This window comes from Acanthaster planci, linkage group LG05, assembly GCF_054643075.1.
Source record: "Acanthaster planci isolate LZ-2023a linkage group LG05, COTS_SCS, whole genome shotgun sequence".
Taxonomy (NCBI): Eukaryota; Metazoa; Echinodermata; class Asteroidea; order Valvatida; family Acanthasteridae; genus Acanthaster; species Acanthaster planci.
The window spans coordinates 15116127-15141542 of NC_141781.1; the positions used below are offsets into that span (position 1 = coordinate 15116127).

Below are 25416 nucleotides of genomic sequence, written 5' to 3' on the forward strand. Positions count from 1 at the left end.
CTATTGGATAGATTTCATATTGGTTGCAGCCTAGACCCAATCACAGTAGTCCTCTCAGAAACCAAAGTATACCTTCCCACAGTTCATCGTGGACAGTTGTCATGAATTCTGTCGTGTCTGTGATGTTGAGCAAGTGACTTATCGAGGTTTTTGTCATTTTTTCAGGTACCCCGAGCATTTTCAAACATCAGTAAGTAAATGGATTTTGGTTATTGGTAAAGACATTTCAAATAAAAGCGCTTGTTAAATCTTAGGGCATAAATATTCGTGACAGAAGAGAAATTCCATCGAATAATTAGCCTAGGCGGCCTAGAGAGGCATAGGCCTCTAGATGTAGGGTTCCACTAGCCCAGGTTGGGACTCCACGCTTTCCGTTGCGATTCGCGATCTACATACATGTACATGTACCTGACATAATGTACAGTAGTACACATTCATCTAGCTAGCACAGGCACTCACACTTGCGCGAAATGCATGGTAACGGATAGCCCCACTAGTACTACTACTAGGCACGGACTCTCACTCCCGATCCATCCTTAGCCACACATCCGTATGCGCAATTTCGTGTTGGTGTACTGAACATTTTTGGCGCACCCACTTATCATTGTGGGCGCAATTTCTTTTGCACACGGACATGATCCTTGACCTTTCCACTTTCTAAAACCATTTATTGAATGATTTCACTCACATTATTGAGGTATTTTCCAGTCTTTTTGCCTTTATCCATTCAATCTAATGGGCTCACTCTCACAGTCGCCATCTTTAAAATAAGGTCGTTGAACATTACGTCACTTGACCCCTCATCGTCTCGACAGCTGATCCAGGTCAAGACATCTAAACTGCTGCCAAAGTTTTGGTACATGTAGTATCTTATTGCTCAGTCAGTGTATTACATATGTCTTGAATGGATAAAGGCAAAAAGACTGGAAAATACCTGAATAGCGTGAGTGAAATCATGGAGGAAAGAATGAATGAATTACATGTACATTGATTTTTATGCAATATCAAAAATAAATCGGGATGGCATCAATGCCCATATCTTTGGTACGCCGATGGCATTAATGCCCATAACTTTGGTATAGTGATGGCATTAATGCCCATAACTTTGGTATAGTGATGGCATTAATGCCCATAATTTTGGTATGCTGATGGCATTAATGCCCTCATGTTTAGCATTAGTGCCCTTTATTTTGGCCAGTCCACCAATGCCAAATGGCATTGCCCTAAAAAAAATGAAATGCAGGAGGGCCTAGGACCTACCCATAATTTGCGTATACAAATATTAGCGCATCCATCTTTCTCATTGTGAATCTCCTCAACAAAATTATACATTGACATTAATTGATTATCGATCTTCACTTCAACGTGTTTCTTTTTTCCAGGGAGACTTCAGGAAAAATGTCAACAGAGCATTTACTTTAGAGACTACATGTAGGTCCTAAATACAGAAATGAACCGGCTAAAATTGTCTAGGAAATGGATAAATGATCGCTGTTCATTCAAAACTGATGTTGAGCGTCCGATACGGGCACTAACGACGGCTTCGAACAACTTTCGCCAAATATGAGGGCGTTATCAAAAATACATATAAAGTTTTGGTGAGGACGGGTGCGGATTCAGTGGCACTGTATTTTGTGACTTTTTTCAGAAACACACGAAGATAACTTATATTAATGCTAATCATGATTTATTTGAAAGAAAATTCATGCCTCATCATAATTTCAAATTAAATTGAAAAAAAATTAAACTCTAGGAGAAGAAAAAGTGATGGGAAGTCAAGCTGTTGCGAATGAAAGTGTTTTTCCTCAAACTGCATTACTAAAGCAAAGTACGTGTAATTAAATTAATGCAAAAAATAATTCCTCATTCAAAAGACATTAACTGGCACCTTTTTTGGAATGTGCGCGTGTGAATTATGGTGATGTAGGTATTACTACAGCTGATCCAACTTGTTTGCAGATGACATTGTTCCTATTGCTTCGGTGACAGAATTTAGTATATTTAAGAATAAATTTTTGTCAAAGTACTACCATAAGTGCACATATTATGGTGACTCATGGATAGGCCAAGGCTTAGGCCTAACGTTAGTAAGTTAGGTAATGCCCGTAACCATGTAGCCCCATCGTCACTTCGCCCCACCACCATTACGTCCCATTTCCACTTCGTCCCGTCGGTGCTTGAGGTGTTTGCCTCTCCAAAGTGGGGAGCTTGGAAAGGGGTGCCTGAATGGGCATGAAGATACTCTAACATACATGTACATGTATCTAACATGTTACGGCATTCACTCACTGTTGGCTGCGTTGGTGAAATGAATAGTTGCAATTGTTCATGTATTGGGTTTGTCGTCTCTATTTCAAAGCGATACAAAATTACTTGAAGCTGCAAATTTACGTGAAGTTGCACAACTCGTACGGGGGCACCCTTGTTAACGATGTTTTCCTACCTCCATGGTTGGATTAACGAAACAAAAATGAACGTTCCCCTAAGTGTCCCAAGTCTGGGCCGCCTCCTCTATTTAAAGCTTTCGTTTGAGAAATTCTGGTGTTTGAATTACTTTTGTGTGACAAACTGGTACATTGTACCTCTTGAAAATAGAACCAGGTTCCAGTATGAAAAAAAAGAACCGAAAACCGCACAATCTGTGCTTCATGTTTGGCAGACAATTATTGGATTTTGGTGAATAAAACATGCAACCTACGTTCGAAAATAGGCCATGTCTTTACATTGAACAACCTTTGCAAGTTGTCAGCAGCGGAACCTCCGACTTGGCTAGAGACTCAAACTGTTGACATTTTTATTTGTTGCATATTCCTCTGTTGAACTGAAAGAAAAAATGAACGATTTTGGTGGGGCGCAGTGGAAATGGGGCGATATGGGGATTGTGCGGAGTGGGGATGGGGCGAAGTGTGGATGGGGCAAAGTGGAAACGGGGTGAAGTGACTGACACCCGGCCTATGTACATGTATATGTCAATACAGAGTTGCTTGTTGGAAACAGGAACCAAACTAGTCTGCTATTAATAGATCTCAAACTTTATTTCCCTTAAAAAACCCCTCCAGGGTATGAATCAACTATACACAGGCTTCATACCTATGACGCTCATCAACCACGGGAAATAAAATCCTCCAGGTGTATGAATCAACCATACACAGGCTTCGTGCGTACATGTTCGATGCAAAATTGAGCTTCATACGTCTGATCTCGTATATATCTCGATCAAAATAGCAAAGCCTCACTTTAGTTAGGCCCTATGACATGGGGATTGGGGATCAGGTCAACTTGGACCCAAACCAACTTGGACCCAAAGCCATTTCGGACCCATGTCAACTCAGACCAGTACCAACTCGGACCCACCCTGAGTCAACTAAGACGATTTCTGGCCACTTAATAACAGTTCTTTTAAGCAGTACACCAAATAATCATTTAAAACGTTCATCAACCTCTAATCATTCCAGTTATTGAAAATCTGGGGTTTATGTATCCACTGAAAATTGCATTGTAAGTGATAATAATTTATCACAATTTGATAACTTTAAAAACATTTTTACACCTTTATCGGGGCCTTTTCTGAGATTTGTTCAAGTGATGCCACTCTCATGACATTGAAAGTTTTAATGAAAGCTTAAGAGGGTGTAAGCCTGTTATTTCCCACTTACATTTTCAAACTCGATTCATGGGTGTTTAACTTCAAATTTAGTTGCTATATAAATTCATGAATTTTTATTTTTCATGTTTAATGTCTGACAAAGAATTTTACACCGTTCCTTCCGTTGGCGTCATTTTGATTTCATCATCCGCAATTGCTGAATGCACAGTACAGTGTACATGAAAAAAAAATTTTGCTGGAGTATAAAATAATGTTTTGTTTCATTTTCAAGTTCATTCCAATGCGGCAGATGATTGCATACTATCTTTAGTATTATTATTTGTTGATAACCGATGAAATAAGATTTTTGGACATGCAAATGAAATGGTGTAATTGCTCTTGGCTTACACTTACCAAAACAAAATGGAAATAAAAACATGGAAATAAAACTTTATTGCCTGTTCAGGCCTCAGAAAACAGTACTTCTAACATTTGTTGGTAAGGGTTAGATGTCAATCTTATGTTGGAGTTTCTAAAAAAGCTATAGGATATGTCAATCATTCACACGCATTCATATTGCTGCAAGTATCTACGCCAAGGGATTTAATCTGACGTGTGGCACTGACTCACAAAAGGCGGCAAGTTCATTCGGCATTCCACAGAATTAACTGTTCCTCGGGTTGGGTCTGAGTTGGTTGAAGTTGGACCCGAGTTGGCTATGGAACCAAGTTGGTATTGGGTCCGAGTTGGTGTTGATCCAAGGTGGCTTTGGGTCTGAGTTCATTTGGGTCAGAGTTGACTCAAAACAGTGGCATGCACTATGTAACATTGTATCTGTAAGGTCAGTGTAAAACTTACAGCTCTGAAAGTAGGGCCTAGCCTTACCCTCAGAACTGTAGGGTTTGACGTCCGCCATGCTCCTACCCCCAGAACTGTGGGGTTGGGGCAGAAGTCAGACCCAACAGTTCTGGGGGTACTGTGCTCCCACGATAATGTCACAGCAGAATTCTGAGGATTTTGAATTGGGATACGACTGTATCCACATGTCACTGTAATTTGCGTACTTCGTACTTTGACCAAAATTTGTTCTTAAAATTAACTAATCATTTTATGGCTTCATTTGCACTCGTTGAAAGTTTGACTAAAATCCTACAGGGAATTTTATTATGAAGAACATTGGATGTCACCAAAACAACAGGAACAATGTTGTCTGCAAATGAGTCTGATCGGCTGTAAGAAAAGTATGTCAGCATAATTCGTGCACGTACGTTGCGAATGTCATTTTACGGGTATCGATAATGCCCTACTTCTCTTGAATGAGGAATTATTTTTTCATTAATTACTTTGGTTTGGTGATGCAGTTTGAGGAAAAAAAAAAAATTTAGATTGCCATAGTTTGACTTCCCATCACTTTCTCTCTTTCGTTTGCCTGGTTTTTAAATTTTTTTAAATTTACGTTCAAGTTACTGTGAGGCATGAATTTTTATTCCTTCGAATAAATCATAATTAACATTAATATATGTAATTGATCTGAATGCTGTGACAAAATGTCGCTTTCTATGTTTATTTCTAAAAAAAAGTAGCATAACATCGTGCCACCGAATCCACGCCCGTCGGCAGCAACGGAAATCTCAAATTATAAGGTGTGCAGTGCTTTTTCAGGCTCTGTATGTTTGATAATGCCCTGAATAGTTGGTGAAAGTTGACCAAATTTGTTGTTAGTGCCTGTGTCAGAAGTCTAACACCAATTGTGAGCAAACAGCAATCATTTATCCGTTTTCTAGACAATTTCAACTTGTTCACTTTTGTATTTAGTCTGTAAGGTAAAACTCTATGCTCTGCTGACATTTTTTCCCGAATTCTAAGTGGAAAAGCTTTTAATTCGCACATAACAGCAAAAAGAAAATGCCGAAGTGACGATCAATCATCAACAGTAAATTAACATCAGTGTTAGGTTACTCTTTTGAGTGAAATCAATTAGCATTTTGTCAATTTGGGGGTTAAATTTTCATGATTATGATAAAATCTGGTACAATGCAATCTTTGAAAGTGTGGAAATTTTAAATTTGCACAACTTGCACAATTTTTCTTGAGCAATTTTTATTAGGTTGCACATATTTTAAATCTGCACGGATAGCGCTGAATGCAATATTTGAATATGCTCAATTTTTGTGCCTCGAACTGTGCGATTTTCAAAGGGAGTCATGTTGGTTAGCATTTCACCAGGCCCAGCCAATGGCACAGGGATTCCCATTCCCTTTGAACTCTCCAGCTGTCTGGCACCAGTCAAGCTGGGAAACTTCCAGTACTTCCAGTACAAACAAGTGGTTTTGATGTTGGTTTAAAAAAACCCTGATTTTCCCTGAATTTTTTTTTTGTCTAGGATCCTACCTTTATTGCAGATATATTTCTAATTAATAGGCCCACACATATGTACCAGTATGGCTTTAAGAATTTTCTGCATTAAATTTTTTCAGTGGGAAGCAAATTCCAAAATTAAATGTCTACAGGGGAATTTAATTGCTCTGAAGTACCGGTAGCAATATTCATCAACATGCTTGAATGGTGAAATTTCTCGCGGCTGGCCAGCATGGCACGTGATGTCTCGTGTTCTGGCTCCATAAATATATAGGCTGCTGTATAAGTACATGCAGCACACAGGTCACATTCGAAACAGACCCGACAAAACGTGCAAAATGTGTAGTTGATGTCAGTCTCTTACGTACGACTTTTGCCTGAGGTTTATGTATCCATGCATTTTTTATTACTGTGCACAATGGTTATGGTAATATCCGTGGTTCTGCAAAATTTAAACATTGCGCATGCAAATTTTAAATTTGCGCACTTTCAAAGATTGCGCTCGGCACTCATAAATGTAACAATTTGAATTCTTCTGACGAAAGACATTGCATAGCAACTACTATCTCTCTAATGGACTGGTTCCTTTGTGCCTTTCTTAAACATTGAGAACAGTGTATTGATGCAAGGGGTCTAGGGCTGTGCCGAATATCTGAATTTTTGATCAATTATCAAATATTTCAATATTATTTTCTGAATTTAATTATTCGAATGCAAAATTTACGAAAAGGGATAATTTTCTTTTGTTTTAAATGAGAAAAATTGCAATATGGAGGCTTGTTTCAAGCAGATTCAAATGAAGAGCCACAGAAATCTTACAACGATTCAAAAAGTAAATTATTCATTAAAAAAATTAAAAGGAATAGAAATTCTCAACAAGACAAGAAGTATTGTTTATTTCTTAAAACTTGCTAAATTGTGGCTGAAGATACTCCTAGATGTGAGAAGCTATTATCGTGATTATAATGAACAATTGTGTGCATTATTGCAACTGATTTTGTACAATGCATATGGTTTGTTCATCAACAATCTGCTGGTCGATGTGACTGAATATTTGGATATTTGATCAAATTGAAGGTCGAATACTCGAATAGTGAATTATTCGAATTGACTGAGCCCTAAAGGCATCTCTTATGTAACTAAGCGAAAGTTTACAATGAATCACAAGATATAGTGACAGTGTTTTTAGTATGGAGAATTCAAATGGTTATGTTCACGTGGAGTCAAAAGAACTCATTGTACCAGATTTTATTGAAATTTAACTTGCAAAAGGCTTATTAGGATGAAAGGAAGGCCTGGAGCACTTCAACATGTTCAACTAGCCTACACTTGTACTAGGCCTAGTACTAATCAATTGATTGTCCAAAATGTTAAAAGAGGCAATTTGTAGAGTCCAAGTTACTCTGACTAGAACATCAAAGCGTGGAGGTACCTCCATTGTTAAAGGTTACTGCTGGCATGGGTTGATGTACGACTCATGCAGCCATGGCAGGTCTGGCATGTCCGGTGCACTTCCTCTCATTTCGATTTTCATGCATTTTATTCTTAATGATCTTTGGCAGTCGGCAGTTTATACACCTTCATGGTCATAAATGTAAACGGGAATGCTTTAATACCCTCACTGTGCATGAAACACTTAGTGAAATAGGGAGGGAACTTTTTTGATGAGTGGTGAGGTTGTTTATGATCTGTTAGATAATGCACAATATCAGATTAAACAAATAAATTGAACAAGATGTTTAAAGCCCATCATTGGGTTACATCTTGAATAAAGTAACATCACAGATAAAGTTTTGGTTGAATGAAAAAAATTATGACTTTGCTTCCGCCAGAGCTAATGACATCTAGGTTCTCCAAAAATAAGCCATGACAAAAAGCCAATGTATTTCAAAGAATATTTTGACAAGGGTCAGACTAGGAATGTACCAGTAAGAAAAAGGTTGATTTAGCAGTTTAATAACTCAAGATTAAAATTACTGAAAGAGCACCGAATTCACCTTAAAATGACACTAAGATCATGTAGGCAACATTATGGGGTCATCAGGAATTAATCAGTGGAAATTGACAGAAATTTTGTTCCCTTCTTTACAACTTAATTTTACCTTGTGTGATGTAAGCAGAGGCCTACATGTAGATAACATTTAATTTGGACCAGTATCATCATGCAACAAAAAAAGGGAAGTTCAAATTGGGAATTTTTCAATCCTTTCAAAGGTGTATAGATTCAAGACTCATTCACTTTAACTGTGAAAGAAGCTATGGCGTTTCGAGCCGGTGGAACCAACTGGCAGACCTTCCAGCAGGGGACGCAAGGCCAGCAGGTCAGTCCAGCAGAGCGGGCTCAGGCCAAGGCAGTGACTATCAGCGAGCAGGAACGCCTCATTGAGCAGAAGAAGAAAGAGATTCAACAAAAGATGGCTGAGAAGAAGAAAAAAGAGGAAGAGGCCAAGGGTGGGGCCAAGAAGGCAACAGCAGCTGCTATTAAATTGTAAGTATTACCTTGCTGTATATTTTCTCCATACCCTTGACCCAAACCCCAGGTGTGCACATGTTTCAAAACCTTATGGGTAAATCTATCCTCTTTAGACACCATGACTCAGTGGTGAACGTGGGTGTAACAATCAGTCATATTGGAATTGAAAGACACTTCAGAAATGGTATTAGTACCTTGCTTGGGGGAAGATTCTTTTTAAAAGATTAAGAAAAAGATGGACCATTGTTCCAGAAGGAAATATACATGTACCTTCCCTCTCCTGCTCCCTCCCAGACTCAAATCCTGGATATGCATGAATGTGCAATAGCTTTCACCTCTCTTATATTTACAGCTCGACTTATAATGTCTCCTTTCTTTTTAGTTAACCGTATACTGCCGGGTTTAATTTGAAATTGCATGACATATACCCAGGGGATTTTCAAGATTTTCCGTTTTCAAAAATCTTCAAAAATTCATAACGTCATTTACTGAATATTTACACCCACATGAATGACTGTCTGGTGGTTACTCTAATAGACAACATCTATTGACACCTGAGTATTGCAGCCAGGCCTGTTGCCTTGTAAAGAGAGCCCAGATTGTGTGGTGTTATGTAGTTCTCTTTTGTTCCCAAAACTGGCCTAGTGCGCTGCTGGCATCTTTTCATTTCAAATGCTGACCAGACTAGTGTGCAGCGGTATTGTATACCTGAGCGCTGGAGCGCTTTTGTCCCCAGTGGTAATCCGCTCGCTTTGAATGCCACAAGCAGTGGTATAATCATTAAAAGCAATGACGGATTTCCTCTACCATTGACAACTGAAAAAATGTTGGCAATTCCCAGCAACTTGGTCTTTTGTTCCTAGTACAGTCTTTTGTTACAAGGCCCAGTTCTTTTGTCTGATTTTGGACAAGCTGGCTATGCATATACACCCAAGGAGTACAGTTCTGGAAACTCCGGCAGCAAGTGGTTAACATGTTCACCCATAATTATGTGTTTGTAATTAGGACATTTAAAGATAGATTGGGAACAGGACTACATGCAGATGTTGTTTTTCCATTTTCTTTCGTAAATGTAACTTGTAAGCCTAGATAATAATTTGCGATTGAAATGAGAATGTGATGTTGGGTAGCAGGTTGTGTGTCTGGGGCATTAAATTGACTCATGGTAATAAAATGTCAAACAAACATGGCTCTATTCATATTTAAGGGGAAGGAGACACCATGTTTTTATGCATGTATAGTAGACACATAATACTCTTGCTTTCTACGCATGTCAAATAGTGTGCTCTTTTTTTCCAGTAATTCAAAGACGATGTAACAAATCTTCCACTTTGTGCTCTTTTTAAAATGTAGTAATATTGGGCTCCCTGCGCAACCACCTGCAAAACTTGTACCGACAACAGCAGAGGCAGAAATTGCTGGTGTACCAACACCAGCTGCCACAGTACCAGCCCCTGTGGTAGGTGGACCAGAAGTTACAAAGCCAGCGGGTAATATCTTCTCCAATGATGGCAGCTTCTTAGAGCAGTTTCGCAAAATGCAAGAGCAGAACCAGAAGGGAGAGAAGAGTGAAGGTTTGTGTAGTGGACAAATGGTTGAAATTATTGCAAGGGGACAGTCAGGCTTAGAGTAACCAAGACAGTGCAGAAAAACATGCTGACATCTGGCTTAGGTACAGTTCCCTATCTTCATCAAAAGACATAGATTTGAATATATGAGTAACTGATTGGAGGAGTGTGAGATGCATAAGAGGGTTAATCTCTTAAGACCTGATAATACATCTACTTTTAGAACTTTGAAGAATTTAGACCAAAATAAGTTGTGAAAAACTTTGCCATTCCATTCAAAAGTTTAATGATATGCAATGAGTACTAGTGAGCTTAATAGTACAATGGGTTTTTCTTAATCTCAGTAAGCATAATTTCTTTAGAAATACTAAACTAATGAGAAAGATAAAAAAAAAAAAACACCTTTTTTCCAGAGGTGTTTTTTATGTGCTGAAACTTGTGGCTTTATTTTTTACTGCAATTCTTTCTTTTATTGACGTTAACCCCCTAGGGTGTTCATGTATGTAAAAATCGCATTGAAATTGGAGGATCTGGGACTGGTAGGAATGGTGAAAGATTGTGTGCACTATTATAACTACTGATATCATTGCATGTGTGAAAAGCTGATTCAATGCAATTTCAGCCATTAAAATAGTTTTGTTTGACATGACTGTGCAGGAGCTGGCAATTAGTTACTTTTGTTAACTCCTAGGATATGCTTCTCTTTCCATTTTTATAGAAACAAGTTTATAGAAGTCAATTTACCGAAGTAAACATGCACTTGTATGTTGGGATTTAAGTTTCCGTTTTGCTTTGGCCACTATTTGATGTAACTACAATTGCAAGAATGTGGTGGATTGGATTGGAGAGTATGACTTAATTTTTGTGTTATACCCTCTTACTACAGAGTCAAAACCATCTTTGCTGAAGACCAATCTGAGCGACATTCCACTACCGGACCCCCCAAAGCCCAATCAGGAGCTCCCAACCACATCCCTGGCCCTCTCTTCTACTCCCACAAATCCCCCACAGCCTATAGCCTTTAGCACAGCGTCCTCACACACCAGGAAGTCCACCCTGCCAGTGCCAAAGCCGAGTGCCTTTCGGGACTCTGATGATGAAGATGACAATGTTTTGGCAGCAAGTAAGTTGATTGTCCTGGGTGTGTGAGATTGAAAATGAAAATGTGTTACATTGCTGCCTCCTCTACCCTCCTGCCTATCAGATGCAACATTTTTGCAGACAATTTGCAATAGTTAGACAAATTTAATTTGATTAATTGATAGGTGTGTTCATTGTATGAAAATGAAGCATTGTAAAGAAACAGTGGGGAAACTATTTTCATTTTAGAAACACATAGATGGTGTCAAAGACTTACGTTTGGTGCTTCATTAGTACTGAGTAAACTTTCACACATGGCTTGGAAGTTAGAAACACAGTGCACAGCAAGACAACTACTAATCATCCATCTGCTCGATCTTAATTGTGACTGAAAGGGGAAAGTCAATCCATCAAAGAATGAATGAAACTTGGCAGCTCTAGATAATTTTCAGTGTTGTCAATGAGTACTGTTATTTTATATTATACCATCTATCTTAAAACAATTTTGATAAAATTGAAACTTTTCTTGCAATGAAAAAAAAAGTCATCAAATATTTTCCAAAGATTTCTCCTTGTCCAGAAACATCTCTTAAATTATGCAAACACAAGAGGAAACAGTCATCCATAAAGCAACCCCCTAAAAATCCAATTTTCTTTGAGTACACCTGTCTTCATTAAGGAAGTTTTCCTTTTGCAAGAAGTCATACGCCTTGAACCTGAAAAAGCAGGATAGTTGATATTAGTTGGTAAAATCCCAAAATGCCAAATGGCTTTATGTGTGGCTCTTCCTGTGGGCGTTTTCCCTCCTGCCTTCAATGCCGATACTTATAGGAGCCTATAGTCTTACCGCCAGACGATCCTGAACTGTTGACGACAGTCAACAGACTGGCCCAAGAGGTTGCAGAGGGAGGACTAATGGTTGAAGAGACAGCCAAGAAGGAACACAAAGATGAAGAACTTTACAGGTGAGTAGAAAATGTTGTTGGCCTCAAAGATGTCAGGGTAAAGATGGCACAACCACTTTGAAAGTAACACATTTGTCAGTATCTTGTTCGGAGAAAGTATTTGAAATAGAAATTTCTGGACTTTTTAGGAGCTTTTCAAACTTTGTGGCTACTTCAAAAACCATAAATTCATTAGTTTATGGTTTTGTGTGAGCAGTGTTTGCTGATGAATTAAATACTACCATGAAACCTTAATATGCAAAGGCAGGGCCATGCACACAGCTTGGAAATCCTATAAATGAAACTGTTTTCTCAGTGTCATTTGGTTTTGTAACTCTACAGAATTAAGATGCTTTGTTTTCAAACAGTATCCACTTTCTTACACCCAACTTGTTTCATTGATAATTTCCCTGTGGTTGAGTTTAGGTGCCTGTGTTGACTATTTGTATTTCTGTTGGTAGGTTTTTGTTTGACCATGATTGTCCTGAACACAAGTACTACCAGAAGCGATTAGTGGAGATGCGTCTGGCCAAGAAAGTACGTACCATCAGGGAAACCAGACAAGCAGGTAAAGTAGCTTCTTCAACTTTTCTTCCCAGAAAGTATTTTTAGGCCAAGCAAATATTCCCAGCAGGAAATTTGGATGCAGCACAATGGGCTAGATATATGGAAAGCGTGGATTGCTTTAGGGCCGGCGACCATTTAGACCCGGTTTGAAAAGGGCCCCCCGGTAAGCTCGCCCGGTTGCAAAAACCCCTTTCATACCGGCCTGGCTACCGGCCTGGGATGCTGGAATGGTTGTTGATCTCAAACTTCTTCATCCTGGGGTCTATTGTTTGCAAGTACTGGTACATGTAATCTATCCCAGAAGGAACCTGCTTGTGGTTTTTAATCCTTCAGCTCTATACAATGTTTACACTAATCCGCTTAGACCCCTATTCATCTGTGCAAGCATGTTGGGGGAAGCCTTTCATCAGGGACTTTGAAATGCCAATGTGCAGACAGGCCTGATACCGGCCTGGAGTAGGCTGAATACCGGGCAGGCATTATACCGGGTGGGCTACCGGGGGGGACCCTTTTCAAACTCTGTCTAAATGGTCGCCGTCCCTTACAGGGCCAAGAACACAAGGTCACATTATTGAGGTTTTCTTAAGTTTGATTTCTAACATTTTCTTCATGTTTGGGTGTTGGATGTGCTTATTCAGATCTAGTTGCTGAATGTGGATGAGTCAACCATACATTGTCATGCATTGTATCCACTAGATTCACATCAAAGTCAAGTGAGCTAGATAATAACCACTTCGCGCTAGTGGCAGTTATCAATGTTGATGATGCCGGGGCGGGATAATTATTTTTTTCTGTTTTTCAAAAATCTTTAAAAATTCCTGTCTTCATTTACTGGACGCTTGCACCCACATGAAGGACTGCCTGGTTTCTACTCTAATCTGACAGACAACATGTATTGACGCTGGAGTATTTCAGCCAGGCCTGCTGCCTTGTAAAAAGAGCCCAGTTTTTGCGGTGTTACGTAATTTTCTTTTGTTCACAAAACTGACACAGTGCGCTGCTGACCTCTTTTCAATAGGGGCCAGATTAGCGTGCAGCGGTACTGTGTGGCTCATTGCTGGAGTGGTGTAGTGCTTTAGCCCCTGGTTGTAATCTGCTCGCACTGAATGCCCCAAACCTTGGTGTACTGTTTCAAAACAAGGCTGGATTATCTCCACTATTGAGAGTGAAAATGTGTTGGTAATTCCCAGCAGCCTGGGCTTTTGTTACAAGTACGGTCTTTTGTTACAAGGCCCAGTTCCCTTTGTCTGATTTCGGAGACCCCGGCCACGTGTATATACTGGTAGAGTACGTGTCCGAATCCGGAATCCCCAGCGGCAAGTGGATAATGGTAAGCTAGGTGGTTGAATGGTTCAGACATCTTCACAAGTGAGCAGAATGTGACTGGTTCACCTCCAACCCAAGCAAACTTGTCAAGTTTGTTTCTGTAGTCTCTGTGATAACAGAAGCTGTCTTCACCATTCACCACACTGTTGAAGGCCAAAATGTTGTTTGGAAAATTTGCTTCATAATAACATCAGTTTGGCACTTGAAATGATAAGGCAATCTTGACTTTTTCTCATCATTGTGTCCATAGCGGGAAATTCAAGCGAGGGAAGTCGCAAACGCAAAAGCCGCTGGATGGAAGGTGGTCCAGGCGATAGCGGAGCCGTACCACCCCCCAAGATCACCATCATCCCCCCGGGCTCAGTGGGCGGGGCCAGTGCCAAGCCAGGAGTGGGTGGGGTGGGAGGCACCGGGATGGGGCTGGGGGAGGTGGAGGAGAATGATTGGGGATTTGGGTCAGGGGGAGGTGTGTCGACGTCCAGTCTGGGGAACGATGTGAATCGTGTCGGGATGATTGGGACAACAGAACTGAGCCCAGCACAGTTGAAGCAGCTGAAAGAACAGCAGGAGGTAAGGAGGATCGCTGAAGCCAAGTCACTGACTAGTCTATTGCATCTCCATCAAGGAGGATCGCTGAAGCCAAGTCACTGACTAGTCTATTGCATCTCCATCAAGGAGGATCGCTGAAGCCAAGTCACTGACTAGTCTATTGCATCTCCATCAAGGAGGATCGCTGAAGCCAAGTCACTGACTAGTCTATTGCATCTCCATCACTAGCCATATCATAAGTTACATCATGTCTGGTCAGAGATGACAAAAGAATGCATGCATCACAGTTCATTGGCTTAGCATGTGACTAAAGTGGAACGCCGCTATAACGAACATGCCGGGGTCAACGCTGAATGTTCGGTACAGCGGTCGTTCGGTATAGCGAAATTTACTGCCGAATGTTTCCTTGCCATGTTGAATAGCACCCTCTCTTGTCTAATTGAAGTGCACCCTCTTGTGATACCATAGTTCACTGTTTTCGTGATGTCTTGCCGTTGCGTTCACATTTTAGGTTTCTAAAAATGTATTTGTTAATTATTTTTGGTTTTTATTAAATCTTAAGTTACAAAATTGATTTCAGGTTTATCCTAAAAGTCATGAAGTTACCACTCAGGATCGATCTCTGATGCATGCTTGGGCAAATCTTGGTGGCTTGTGTATCAGCGGCACCTTCTTAAGACTTATGTTAGTGCAATGCCACGGCGGTGTGCGTGTGATTTTCTTCTGCACCCAATCGATCACACGGAGTCGCAAAACCAGTGTCCATTCAATACCGTGAGCAGATGCCCTGGCCGTCACTAGAAGACCACTTTGAACAAGTGTGGACCAATGTACCCAGTTTCTCAGCCAGTTAATTACAATTAACTCTTCAACAACTAGCGGCTTTCCCTATTTCTGAGGAAATAACGGCCACTTGTCACTCTCCCACATAAAAAACCTGACTGTTTTATCAAGTTGACGTTCGGGAATGACAAATGGCAGCTGCATAGTGTTTGGTAGGTTGTATGCACAAAATATTGGGAGCCAAGGACGATGTTCGGTACGGCTGAATGTTCAGTATAGCGGTGTTCTGTATAGTGCGTTCCTCTTTTCTAACAGACTGGCGTGGGCTTGCTCCCAACACTGGAAGATTCAGTATAGAAGATTTGAATGACAGGGCATTATTGTGTTACCTTAAAGCAGTTTGGTACCATAAACTTCAACAAGCAAGAGGTTTTATATCTTGTATGATTCTGAAAACATATTTGACCTGGCGTGCACTGCAGTATACAGTTGTCTTCATTTCTCAGGGAAGAGTCTGGGAATGGAGTTGTTTCGTTGGTAAAGCTGGTCATTATAAATTATGGTCAAATTTGTAGGAGTTGAAATGTGCTCCACTTATGTGATTGCTTTGTGCACTTTTGTGCTATGTGCGAATCAGTATTAAGTCTTTCACCATCGGAAACAAAATTCCAATTATTTTATTAATTCAAGGGAGGAGAAAGCTGACTTCTCCAGTTTCCTATTCACACAACCCTGAGAAAGTCTCATTATTGATGGTTATCCAACGGGTCATACATGTAGATGCAACGTATGGTGGACTCCATGGTGAAATACCATAACAAGATAGCAGCGGCGGGCCGCAGTGCAGCGAACCAGGAGTCTGGCCCCAGAAAGAAGAACAAGTACGAATATGACAGTGATGAAGATACACACGGTGGTACCTGGGAGCATAAGCAGCGTATGCTAGAGATGGAGGAGACTAGAGGTGAGGATGGGTTGTGTGGGAGCATTGCTTTATTTCCTAACTGCATTGACAACGTGGCATTTCTTTAGCTGTTTCTTGAACTTGCCTCCAAATGTCTTGCAAGTGCTTTTCACCTTTGTTACACCTCACGTTGGTAGGCAAGCCGTGGCATGTCCTCTTAATACACAGTTTAAAGTGTTCTATCAAGATTTTAAAAATATGTCTCTGTGATGCCTGCCTGTTTTACAGGATGCCATTGGCATCCAATCATTTCTCCAAGCATCTCCTGTATTTTCTTGTCTTTAGAGAGAGCTGAGATTCTGACTCGGATGGGCAAGGGTAAGCACCATCTGGGTGACTTCCTGCCCCCTGATGAGCTGGAGAAATTCCTGGAGACATTGCAAGCTTTGAAAGAAGGCAGGACACCAGACTTCTCTGACTACCAGAAGTTCAAGATTCAAGCTGACAACATTGGTAAAATAGCTCCCAAGTTTCATATCCATTCTGAATAGTAGTCAAGACATGAGAGCAATGCAAGGCCTGGTAGTGATTGTGGAGTCTACAAATTTTTATCTCTTTTAATCAACTAGAGTAAACCTTTCATTTTGGTTATATATGTATATGGTTATCTGGTAACTTTGTTTTATCGTGTATTAGATTCTATACCTCATTTATCTTAAGTGGTCTACCTTCCACCTTGCAAGTAAATTGTGTGACAGCCTATCATGTATGGTTCAAGGAATCTTCTTTGATGCAATACAACAGACTAATATGGGCATTTTACAACAGTGCGCCTCCAAGAGTTTGCAACATGTTGACCAATCACAGTGAGTGAAATCCGTCGACTCTTTCCAAATGTACATTGTGTTGACAGATTTTGCGCCTTGTGATTGGTCAACGCATTGCAAACTCTTGGAGGCGCGCTATTGTGAATTGCCCATATTGTTATGCTTTGATGTCAGAACTTTTCAAAATTCTCTTGAGAATGCAGGCTGCATTGCATCATTCGATTTTTTAAAAATCCATGTCCCGCATCATATAGCAATCACAAGTTGTTAAATATGCACTGACATTGTGTTGTTTTGGGTCAAATTGTGACAGGTTACCAGATGTTGAAGAAGCTTGGCTGGGAGGAAGGCAAAGGTCTTGGCTCGACGGGGCAGGGCATCACTGCACCAGTCAACAAGTAAGTCAGAGATGACCAACAGACAGACATCCAAGAGACTTCAGGTGTCTGTTGAAGGACATTACTAGCTTTGACGCCTGAACTGTTATCACCCATCTTAACCACTTCGTGCCGGGGTATTTTTAAACGTTGATGATGCTTGGCCGGCATGACTATCATTTTTTCCGTTTTTAAAATCCTTTAAAAATTCATCATTCCATTTAAGAGTCGTTTATAGCCGCACCAAGTAATCTTCAGGCACTACTCTAAGTTGACAGGTGACCTTCATTGACGCCCGAGTATTTCAGCCAGGCCTGCAGCCTTGTAAACAGAGCCCAGATTGTACGGTGTTATATAACTGTCTTTTGTTCACGAACCTGGCTTAGTGCACTGCTGACCTCTTTTCAATAGGGGCCAGATTAGCGTGCAGCGGTGCTGTGTGGCTCATCGCTGTGGCGGTGGAGCATTTTTGTCCCTGGTGGTAATCCGCTTGCTCTCAATGCCCCAAACCCTGGTATACGGTTTCAAAGTAAGGCTGGATTATCACCACTTTTGAGAGTGAAAAATGCCGGTCATGCCCAGCAGCCTGGTCTTTTGTTCAGAGTATGGTCTTTTGTTACAGGGCCCTGTTTCCTTTGTCCGAGTTTGGAGACCCCGGCCACGCATGTAAACCATACGGCTCCGATTTCGGAGTCCCCGGCTGGTAGTGGTTAATATGGGCAGAAATTAAGCTGAATTACTTGGCTGTGGATTGAAACTACACCAGCCTTCATAGGGTATGGCTGCAGCCACTGTCATGAACTTGTGTGTAATTTCAAGCTGCAGCCAAGCAATTTGGATGGTGCCTTAAATTGGTTACAAAGTGGGTTGGCAATTCTACACTTCCCTAGTCTGGTTGGCTGAACCCTCAAATAAAGTGTGCATGGGGACTGCCTCTCTTGCATAATGTGGGAATTTAAACAAGTGGAATCCATATTGGAAGTCTGTAGACAATGCTGCATTAGTGATTCTCCAATTCCAATCTAAGAAATTCTAAGGCTTTTTTTTCCAAACTGCGGTGGATGTGAAATCATACAGGCCAGGTTAGTTGTCAGGAAATCTCTGTATGATTTGATTAATCTATTGCTGGGATCATTGGATGGTTTCACAGGGGCAGTGCGTCTGCAGCCACCACTGGCCTGGGCATTGACAAGGCCAGTAACTTGACCAAAGAGGATGCAGAGGATGAATACTCAGCATATCGGAAGAGGATGATGCTGGCGTACAGATTCAGACCAAACCCCCTGGTAGGTCAGAAATAGTCACTGTGGGAAAACTCTGATTTCTAGTGCAGGTCTTCAGTCCACTTAAAGTGCTAATGTTTATGAGTAACTTCTCTTGGATATGTGTTTGATAAGCCTAAAAAGGTATACCTTTAGGAAAGTTTGCATTATTTCATATTAGTATTAAAAAAATTATCATGGACTAGTACTGGTACGTCTCGTAATATAATTTCCAGATTCCAATGTCTCAGTTCAAGGTAGAAATGAAAAGACACATCTCTACTGTGTACATGTATTTCTTGAACAGAGACAGTGTTTGCTTGTGGGCCAAGCTACATCAAACACAACTTGTTCTATTGCAAGCATGCTATACTGCATGTATTGTGCGCAATGTACATGTCAGTGTTCTGGCGATGACATCATCCAATCCGCCTGGGAGTGCAAACGGTCAAAAGGGGATTTTTTTTGTGGGTGGGGAAATGCAGGATCTTTTTATTCATTTTGGGGTCACAATTAATGGGGTAAACATTAAATTTTCGATGTTTTTGAAATGGTTATGTATTTATTATTATTTTTAAATACCTCATGTGAACTAAACGTTTTCAATTTCTGTTACCCTTTAATGGTTCTGATTTGCAGTCTCACATCCAGGGGCCAATTTCATAGAGCTGCTTAAGCACAGAATTTGCTTAAGTGTGAAAAAAACCTTGTTTAATTAACAAATGTTACCAGTTCAAACTGTGTGATTGTCATGCTGACCAAAAGACAGGTAAATACCATTCCCAAACAGTATACATCACAAGAAGTTTTGGCTCGTAACCTGATTTGTCAAGCAAGGTTTTTTCACGCTTTAACAAATTTTTCAGTTAAAGCAGCGCTATGAAATTTGCCCCTGGTCATCCATTGAAGGTGCAGCGCAGTATTACAGTTATGAGGGTGCAGAGAATTAGGTATCAACAGAAGGAAATTAAAAAAGAATTAGCCTTTTATTACTATAGATGGAGCCGTTTAAATTTGCAGATCCACCTATTGGAAAAGTGAAGGCACTATTGAATTCTGCAGTTCCTTTTGTATCCTTTGTTTCCATCATTTGGTTTTAATGCATTGCTGAAAAATTCCTCCCTGCCTTTTTTCAGTGTTTAATTTGTGTTCTATAAAGCAGCATCTCACTTTTGCAATAAGGAGGGAATTGTCTTTTTTTCTGCAGAACAATCCAAGGAGACCATATTATTGAAGTTGGAGGGTGTGTAACGCGGAGGTTTGCAGATAGTTGATGAACAACTGACTGAGGAGTTAAGACTAATTGGATTTTTAGTGGATTCAACAGAGTTCTGGTAGTTTCATGTCTTTTTTAATCTACACAGCCTGGATCCAATATCATGTAGCCGCTAAGAATGTCAAAACTCATTCAGCAAATGCGTGACTACCAGTCAAAACATCACCAGAGATATACTGCTGATGATTGGTTTGACACTTTTCTGTATGGCAAGTTGGGCAAGTTTCCTGTATACTAGCTCTATGAACTTGGATCCTGACTGGTCTCCACTCAGTATAGGGGTGATTGACAATACAGTGCGCCACCAAAAGGCTCCCAGGGAAAGGCCATTTTTCCAGTTAATGGCCGACAAAAGCATGGCAGCCTTTCCATGATTCGATAGATGGGGACATTCACTGCAAGAAGAAGAAAGGATTTATTAACTGCTACTCAAAATACACCTACAAATCTTCTTCCTTATAAAACTGATATTGTTGCCTTCTCTGATTTTTATTTTGAGTTATTCGATTCAATAAAATTTAACACATTTTGACTACTTTTCTCTTTTAGGAAAGTTTTATATGAAGAAGGTTTTAGCATAAAACAAGCATCTTATGACTTAACATTTCTTTGTACAAAAATCACCTGTATTCAGTACTTGCTTACGAGACACCTGTTAATTGTTGGATCAGTGTGTGGTAACTAAACCAAATTTGGCCACTGACCACTTGTGTGCTTAGATTCTTGTACAGTGTTGAGAGTAACACACAGGAGTATACTCCCTCCACAGACAGAATATTGAAATCCATAAAGTAGATTTCTTTGATCAGTTTTGTTAGGTACTTTATACTGTACTGCAATTAAAACAAAGCCTAACAAAAAGTTGAGCATTGTACAGAATTGACATTTTAAAACCAGTGTGAAAGTTGCAGATCTGTAAATAACATAAGACTTGTGGTAACTCCTTGTTAAAGTCATCTCTAATGAATTTTTGCCACTTGTGCGTTTTGGATAACGTTCACAATACTGAAGGTCAACCTAGCATGGGTTCACTTCTACACAATTTAATTTTTGGTTTTGTTTTATTTTCAAAACTTGATATTAAGGGTGGATTACATCAAATGAACGTTAAAGAGCAAATCATCATCTGCATGTTTTTATCAGCGTGAAGTCACTAGACTTACTACAGTTTAATACGTTAGTATTGGTAACATGTAAATGATATTCAAATGTCGAATAAAAAGGGAAATATATTTGGGGAAAATCAACTGAGGTGAACCACTGATTTTGTCTTCGTGGTTTGTCTCTGAAAGCATGGAAACAGTTGCCATTATATACAACTTCAAAACTAGTGTTTGGCATGGCCTTGCTTTTCAACAGTTACTCGCTCTTTTAGGTTTACTTCACAAATACCCAAGATAATTTAGCCATTCCTATTGGTTGAGAGCCTGTCACATGGCTGGTCTTAACCACTTGCTGCCGGGGAGCCCCGTTTCTGGTACCTTGGGTTTGCACGCATAGCCTGGGTGCTCAAAGTCGGACAAAAAGAGCCGGGCCTTGAAACAAAAGAGTGAGCTGCAAGGAATTGCCAATATTTGTCAGTTGTCAATAGGGGAAGAAATCCGTCGTTGTTTGGAAAAACAATAGCACTGTTTGTGACATTCAGTGTGAGTGGATTAACACCAGGGACAAAAGTGCTCCAGCACCCCAGTGATGAGTGACACAATGCCGCTGCATGCTAATCTGGCCCATATTGAAAAGATGCCAGCAGCACACTGTGTCGGTTTCAGAACAAAAGAAACTTATGTAGCACTACACAATCTGGGCTCTTTTAACAAGGTGGCAGGTCTGGCTGAAATACTTAGGCATCAATAGACGTTGTCTGTCAGATTAGAATAACCAGACAGTCACTCGATGGGGTTTGGGCATTCAGGACAAAAAGAGATGAATTTTTGATGATTTTTGAAAACCGAAGATATGTATTAAAAATTGCCCGCTTTAAAAACTGCATTTCCAAAGGCAACTGGCAGCAAGTGGTTAATCTAGACAAAGATTGTTTTATCATTGCTTGCAAGAGGAACATACTATAAAATTGCTATAGAGGTGTTTTAAAAACAAAAGGTATTTTGAATGAAATAAATACATGCTTTGCAAACTGGCTCAGGAGAATGGACCATTGATAGTGCCCTCATCTGTAGCTCGGGCATTAGACGCATCAATTCTCTGGAGTCGGTGCTTTTTCTCTAATATGATTGTTACAGTGTTTTAGAGCATGCAATGAAGCACAGATTATCCCGGTGTCTTCAAGTAAGTCTATCATATGGCTGTGTCTGAATCACTTGGCTACGGCCGGAATTTACACATGACTTAATGGGAATTGGCCTCTGCCACTGCCATAGACTTGTCCGTAATTTCCCCCCCGTAGCCAAGTGACCTGACAGCCTTCACTCACAGGTAGTACAAATAGCAGGCCCGTAATTCAGAAAAATTGGCTGTATGGCCAGACTACAATCAAATCAAAGCATGCACTGAGCTAACACTGCATTAGGACAGTCTATGTGACAGTATTTGTCCAACTTGTGAGCCATTTTCCACTCTGGCCTCTCAGCTTTGAAGCTGCAAAAACATTAACTATTTACTTTTGCACACAACTAAAATACTCAAAATGAAAAAAAGCTTGAGGTTTCTGTGGCTAAAACCATCTATGTAACGAGCTGCAGGGATGAGGGACTAAATTCATACAACTGAAGCCGACGCTAAGGAAGCCAAGGTTTGATAAATTCCCTTAGACTTTGTACCCCTTTTGAAATTCATCCACAACTGTGAGTCACACAGGAATGCAAATGCTATTCCTGTAAATCAGCACTACTGTGAAAATTGTCTCAGGCAGGTGCAAAAAAAAAAAAAGGAATGGCTGTTCACTGACTTCAAGAACTGACTCTGTTTGCACGATGCACTTCTCTGACATACACCCACATCTAAAACCATTTCTCCAAATAATGTACCGGTATCCATATGCCAGAGAGTACCCTATTACAAGCAAATCACCGTTATCATGTCAAGCAAGGATTTCATGCTGATGGGACAAGCTCCTGGAGAAGATGAAGGTTGGGATCCTGCTCTTGAATGGCTTCTTCAACCAAGATCTATATCGGGGGAATACTGCTGGGTTAATAGAGGCTTTTTGTGATACTTTAGTCATGCATTGTGCATATCAACAGTGCACCACTGTATATCAAGTATTTTTACGATGCAAACGTTTTACAAGATGTATTTTTGCGTTGGGGAGATTTTAATTTATATAACGGGTTTGCCCTTAGCCAACGTATATATTAATAAAACACTGTATGCTCAGTGCTTGACAGAGAGCTTGCGAAAAAAGTAACAAGCTTACTCGGGTGGGACTCGAACCCACAACCTCCTCCAGCAGGAGGTCGTGGGTTCGATCTATATAGAGCAAACGTTTCAAATCTCCATTTTTGAGGGTCTCTGGGCAACAGGACCCATGTCCATTTTGGAAGGTGAAACACAGAATACATGAAGGGAGTCTCACCTGGGCAGTGTTTGCATCTTTCTTGCTGGCATAGTGTTGCATCATGTGATATCTAGCTACAGACCTTGCTAAGTTCATCTGGTCTCCTCTGGACATCTCAAGCACCTGCTGGAAACACTTCTTGCTTTGCCTAACAATTGGAAATGGCCCATTGGTATTAGCATTATTTGAATGACAGCAACCCCTACCATTGGACCAGGAGCAAGTTGGAACAAACTATGTAAACTTTAACTGTAATGTAGGATGATGCGACTACTCCAGTCAACTACTTTGAACCAGACTGTGAAATGCAACTACAAAAGCTTTGTTTTGTAATTGCAAGTACAGAGGGAACTGATTAGGTGAAATGGCAGCGACCACAAAGTGATTTTGTAAACAAAGGGTTCATCTCTGGCCTCACTGTGGGGGAACAGTGATAAGGAAAGATTGATAACTGAACACGTACAATGCACACTCAAATCTGTACATTGCAATGAAATTCAGCCAAAGATCACTGCTTAACTATTGACTTTTCTTGCCCTGTCTTACACCTGTGCATCAAAAGTGCAAAGTACTGTCAAATTATGATCAAATGTCACTGCAAGAGTTCAAGGTCATGGCTCCCTGCTTTGTATACAGTATTGCATGCGACTCCTGGAGATGCAATCAACCTTGTTACAGTGGTCTTGAGTAATCAAGTGCACTAGACTAATCATGGATAAGAATTAGCTAACTATGATTAACAATGATTCTTGATCAAACTTGTCCTATGGTTGACCACACTTTTTATTCAAACTTGCTCCAAGGTGTCTGTATCTGAGATGCACCCAGTCTAGGATGCACCGGTGATCTCAAACATTACCCCCTATAATCATACAACATTGCCTGTAGTCTTACCTTGTATTGCCTTTATGCTGGTGTAGGAGTCCTTGTAGTAATAATGCTATAGGACATGTTGGTTGTAACTTCAATGCCTCATTAGTGGCCTCAAGGACCAGAGCGGCCCAGTGTTCCTCATTGCTTGCCTGAAAGAAAACAACACTAAAACACTTATTCCGGGATAGAAATAATGTGTTTGTCACTCAGGTGGGGTGGTGCTGTCTTCAACAAGGCTAGGGCTCATCTTGAGTGTTTACTGGGGTTTTACATAGAAGCTGCTGTCCCTACAAGTGTACCAATTTCTGTAGACTGACTTTAAGTCAGTCACTGTAATACTCACTGTAATACTCACTGTAATACAGCGAGTCACTGAGGCCTTATCTTAGCTGCTCTGAAAGCCACATGGGTGAGTCAATAATGGTACCATCTGCTGTCCCTGTGAGTGTACCAGACTGTGGACTAACTCACAGTGAGTCACTGAGACCCTAACCTTAGTTGCTCTGAACGCCTTACAATTATAGGGTGAGTCTGAGTAACAGTTCCAGCTGCTGTCCCTGTGACTGTACAGGACTCTGGAATGACTCACAGTGAGTCACTAATGCGCTAACCTTAGTTGCTCTGAGAGCCAGATGGGCGAGTCTGAGTAACGGTACAAGCTGCTGTCCATGTGAGTGTACTAGACTCTGTCTGTAGGCAGACTCTGCTGCCGCCACCATACCTTCCTGCTCATACAGCTTGGCCAGCAACTGGAAATCAAAGATTGTAGTGATACAAATGATGTAAAGTGCATTGGTAAATATAGCCAAAGTGTGTTCTGATAAACAAGTAAAAAGACAATGAAACTTGTAGTGTCTGGTTTATGGAAAATCCTGTATACAGACACTAATGACTCCTGAAGATCTGAGCACAAGTTATTGGCAAATGGGTTTCATACACGATCAGTTTATTTTATTAAAAGGTCTGAATGATACATGTACAAGAGTTAAACATGGTGTCTTGATTCACAACTAACATGTGCTATTAATCTAACATCCAAATTCAATGATACATTACTATTTCAATGAAGGTCAAGGAATTGGTTTTTCATTTGTTCACGCAACACTAACCAGGCACAACATAGCCACAGGTAAATTCAATAGTGTACTT

General features: G+C 40.4%; 2 protein-coding genes across 4 annotated transcripts in view; one reads left to right on the top strand and one right to left on the bottom strand.

The window, feature by feature from the left end:
• The first annotated feature begins 42 nt into the window (after window positions 1-42).
• sugp1 (SURP and G-patch domain containing 1) lies at window positions 43-21127 on the top strand. The gene is made up of 12 exons (XM_022231280.2): window positions 43-190; window positions 8159-8432; window positions 9771-9991; window positions 10872-11108; window positions 11907-12030; window positions 12471-12577; window positions 14153-14472; window positions 16015-16198; window positions 16484-16651; window positions 17279-17363; window positions 18493-18628; window positions 19812-21127. Exons 2-12 carry the CDS (start codon window positions 8203-8205, stop codon window positions 19836-19838), a joined length of 1839 nt encoding a protein of 612 aa, XP_022086972.1. The 5' UTR covers window positions 43-190; window positions 8159-8202; the 3' UTR covers window positions 19839-21127.
• The window catches only part of ttc37 (tetratricopeptide repeat domain 37), a 59269-nt gene continuing 54203 nt past the window's right edge, over window positions 20351-25416 (bottom strand). For all 3 annotated transcript variants that reach the window (XM_087136675.1, XM_022231259.2, XM_087136674.1), the window contains 4 exons: window positions 24879-25016; window positions 24289-24416; window positions 23413-23542; window positions 20351-23005 (listed from right to left, as the gene is read on the bottom strand). In XM_087136675.1, the coding sequence (XP_086992801.1) occupies window positions 22931-23005; window positions 23413-23542; window positions 24289-24416; window positions 24879-25016 (471 nt within the window). In that variant the 3' untranslated portion in view covers window positions 20351-22930. The remainder of the gene's footprint in view (window positions 23006-23412; window positions 23543-24288; window positions 24417-24878; window positions 25017-25416) is intronic.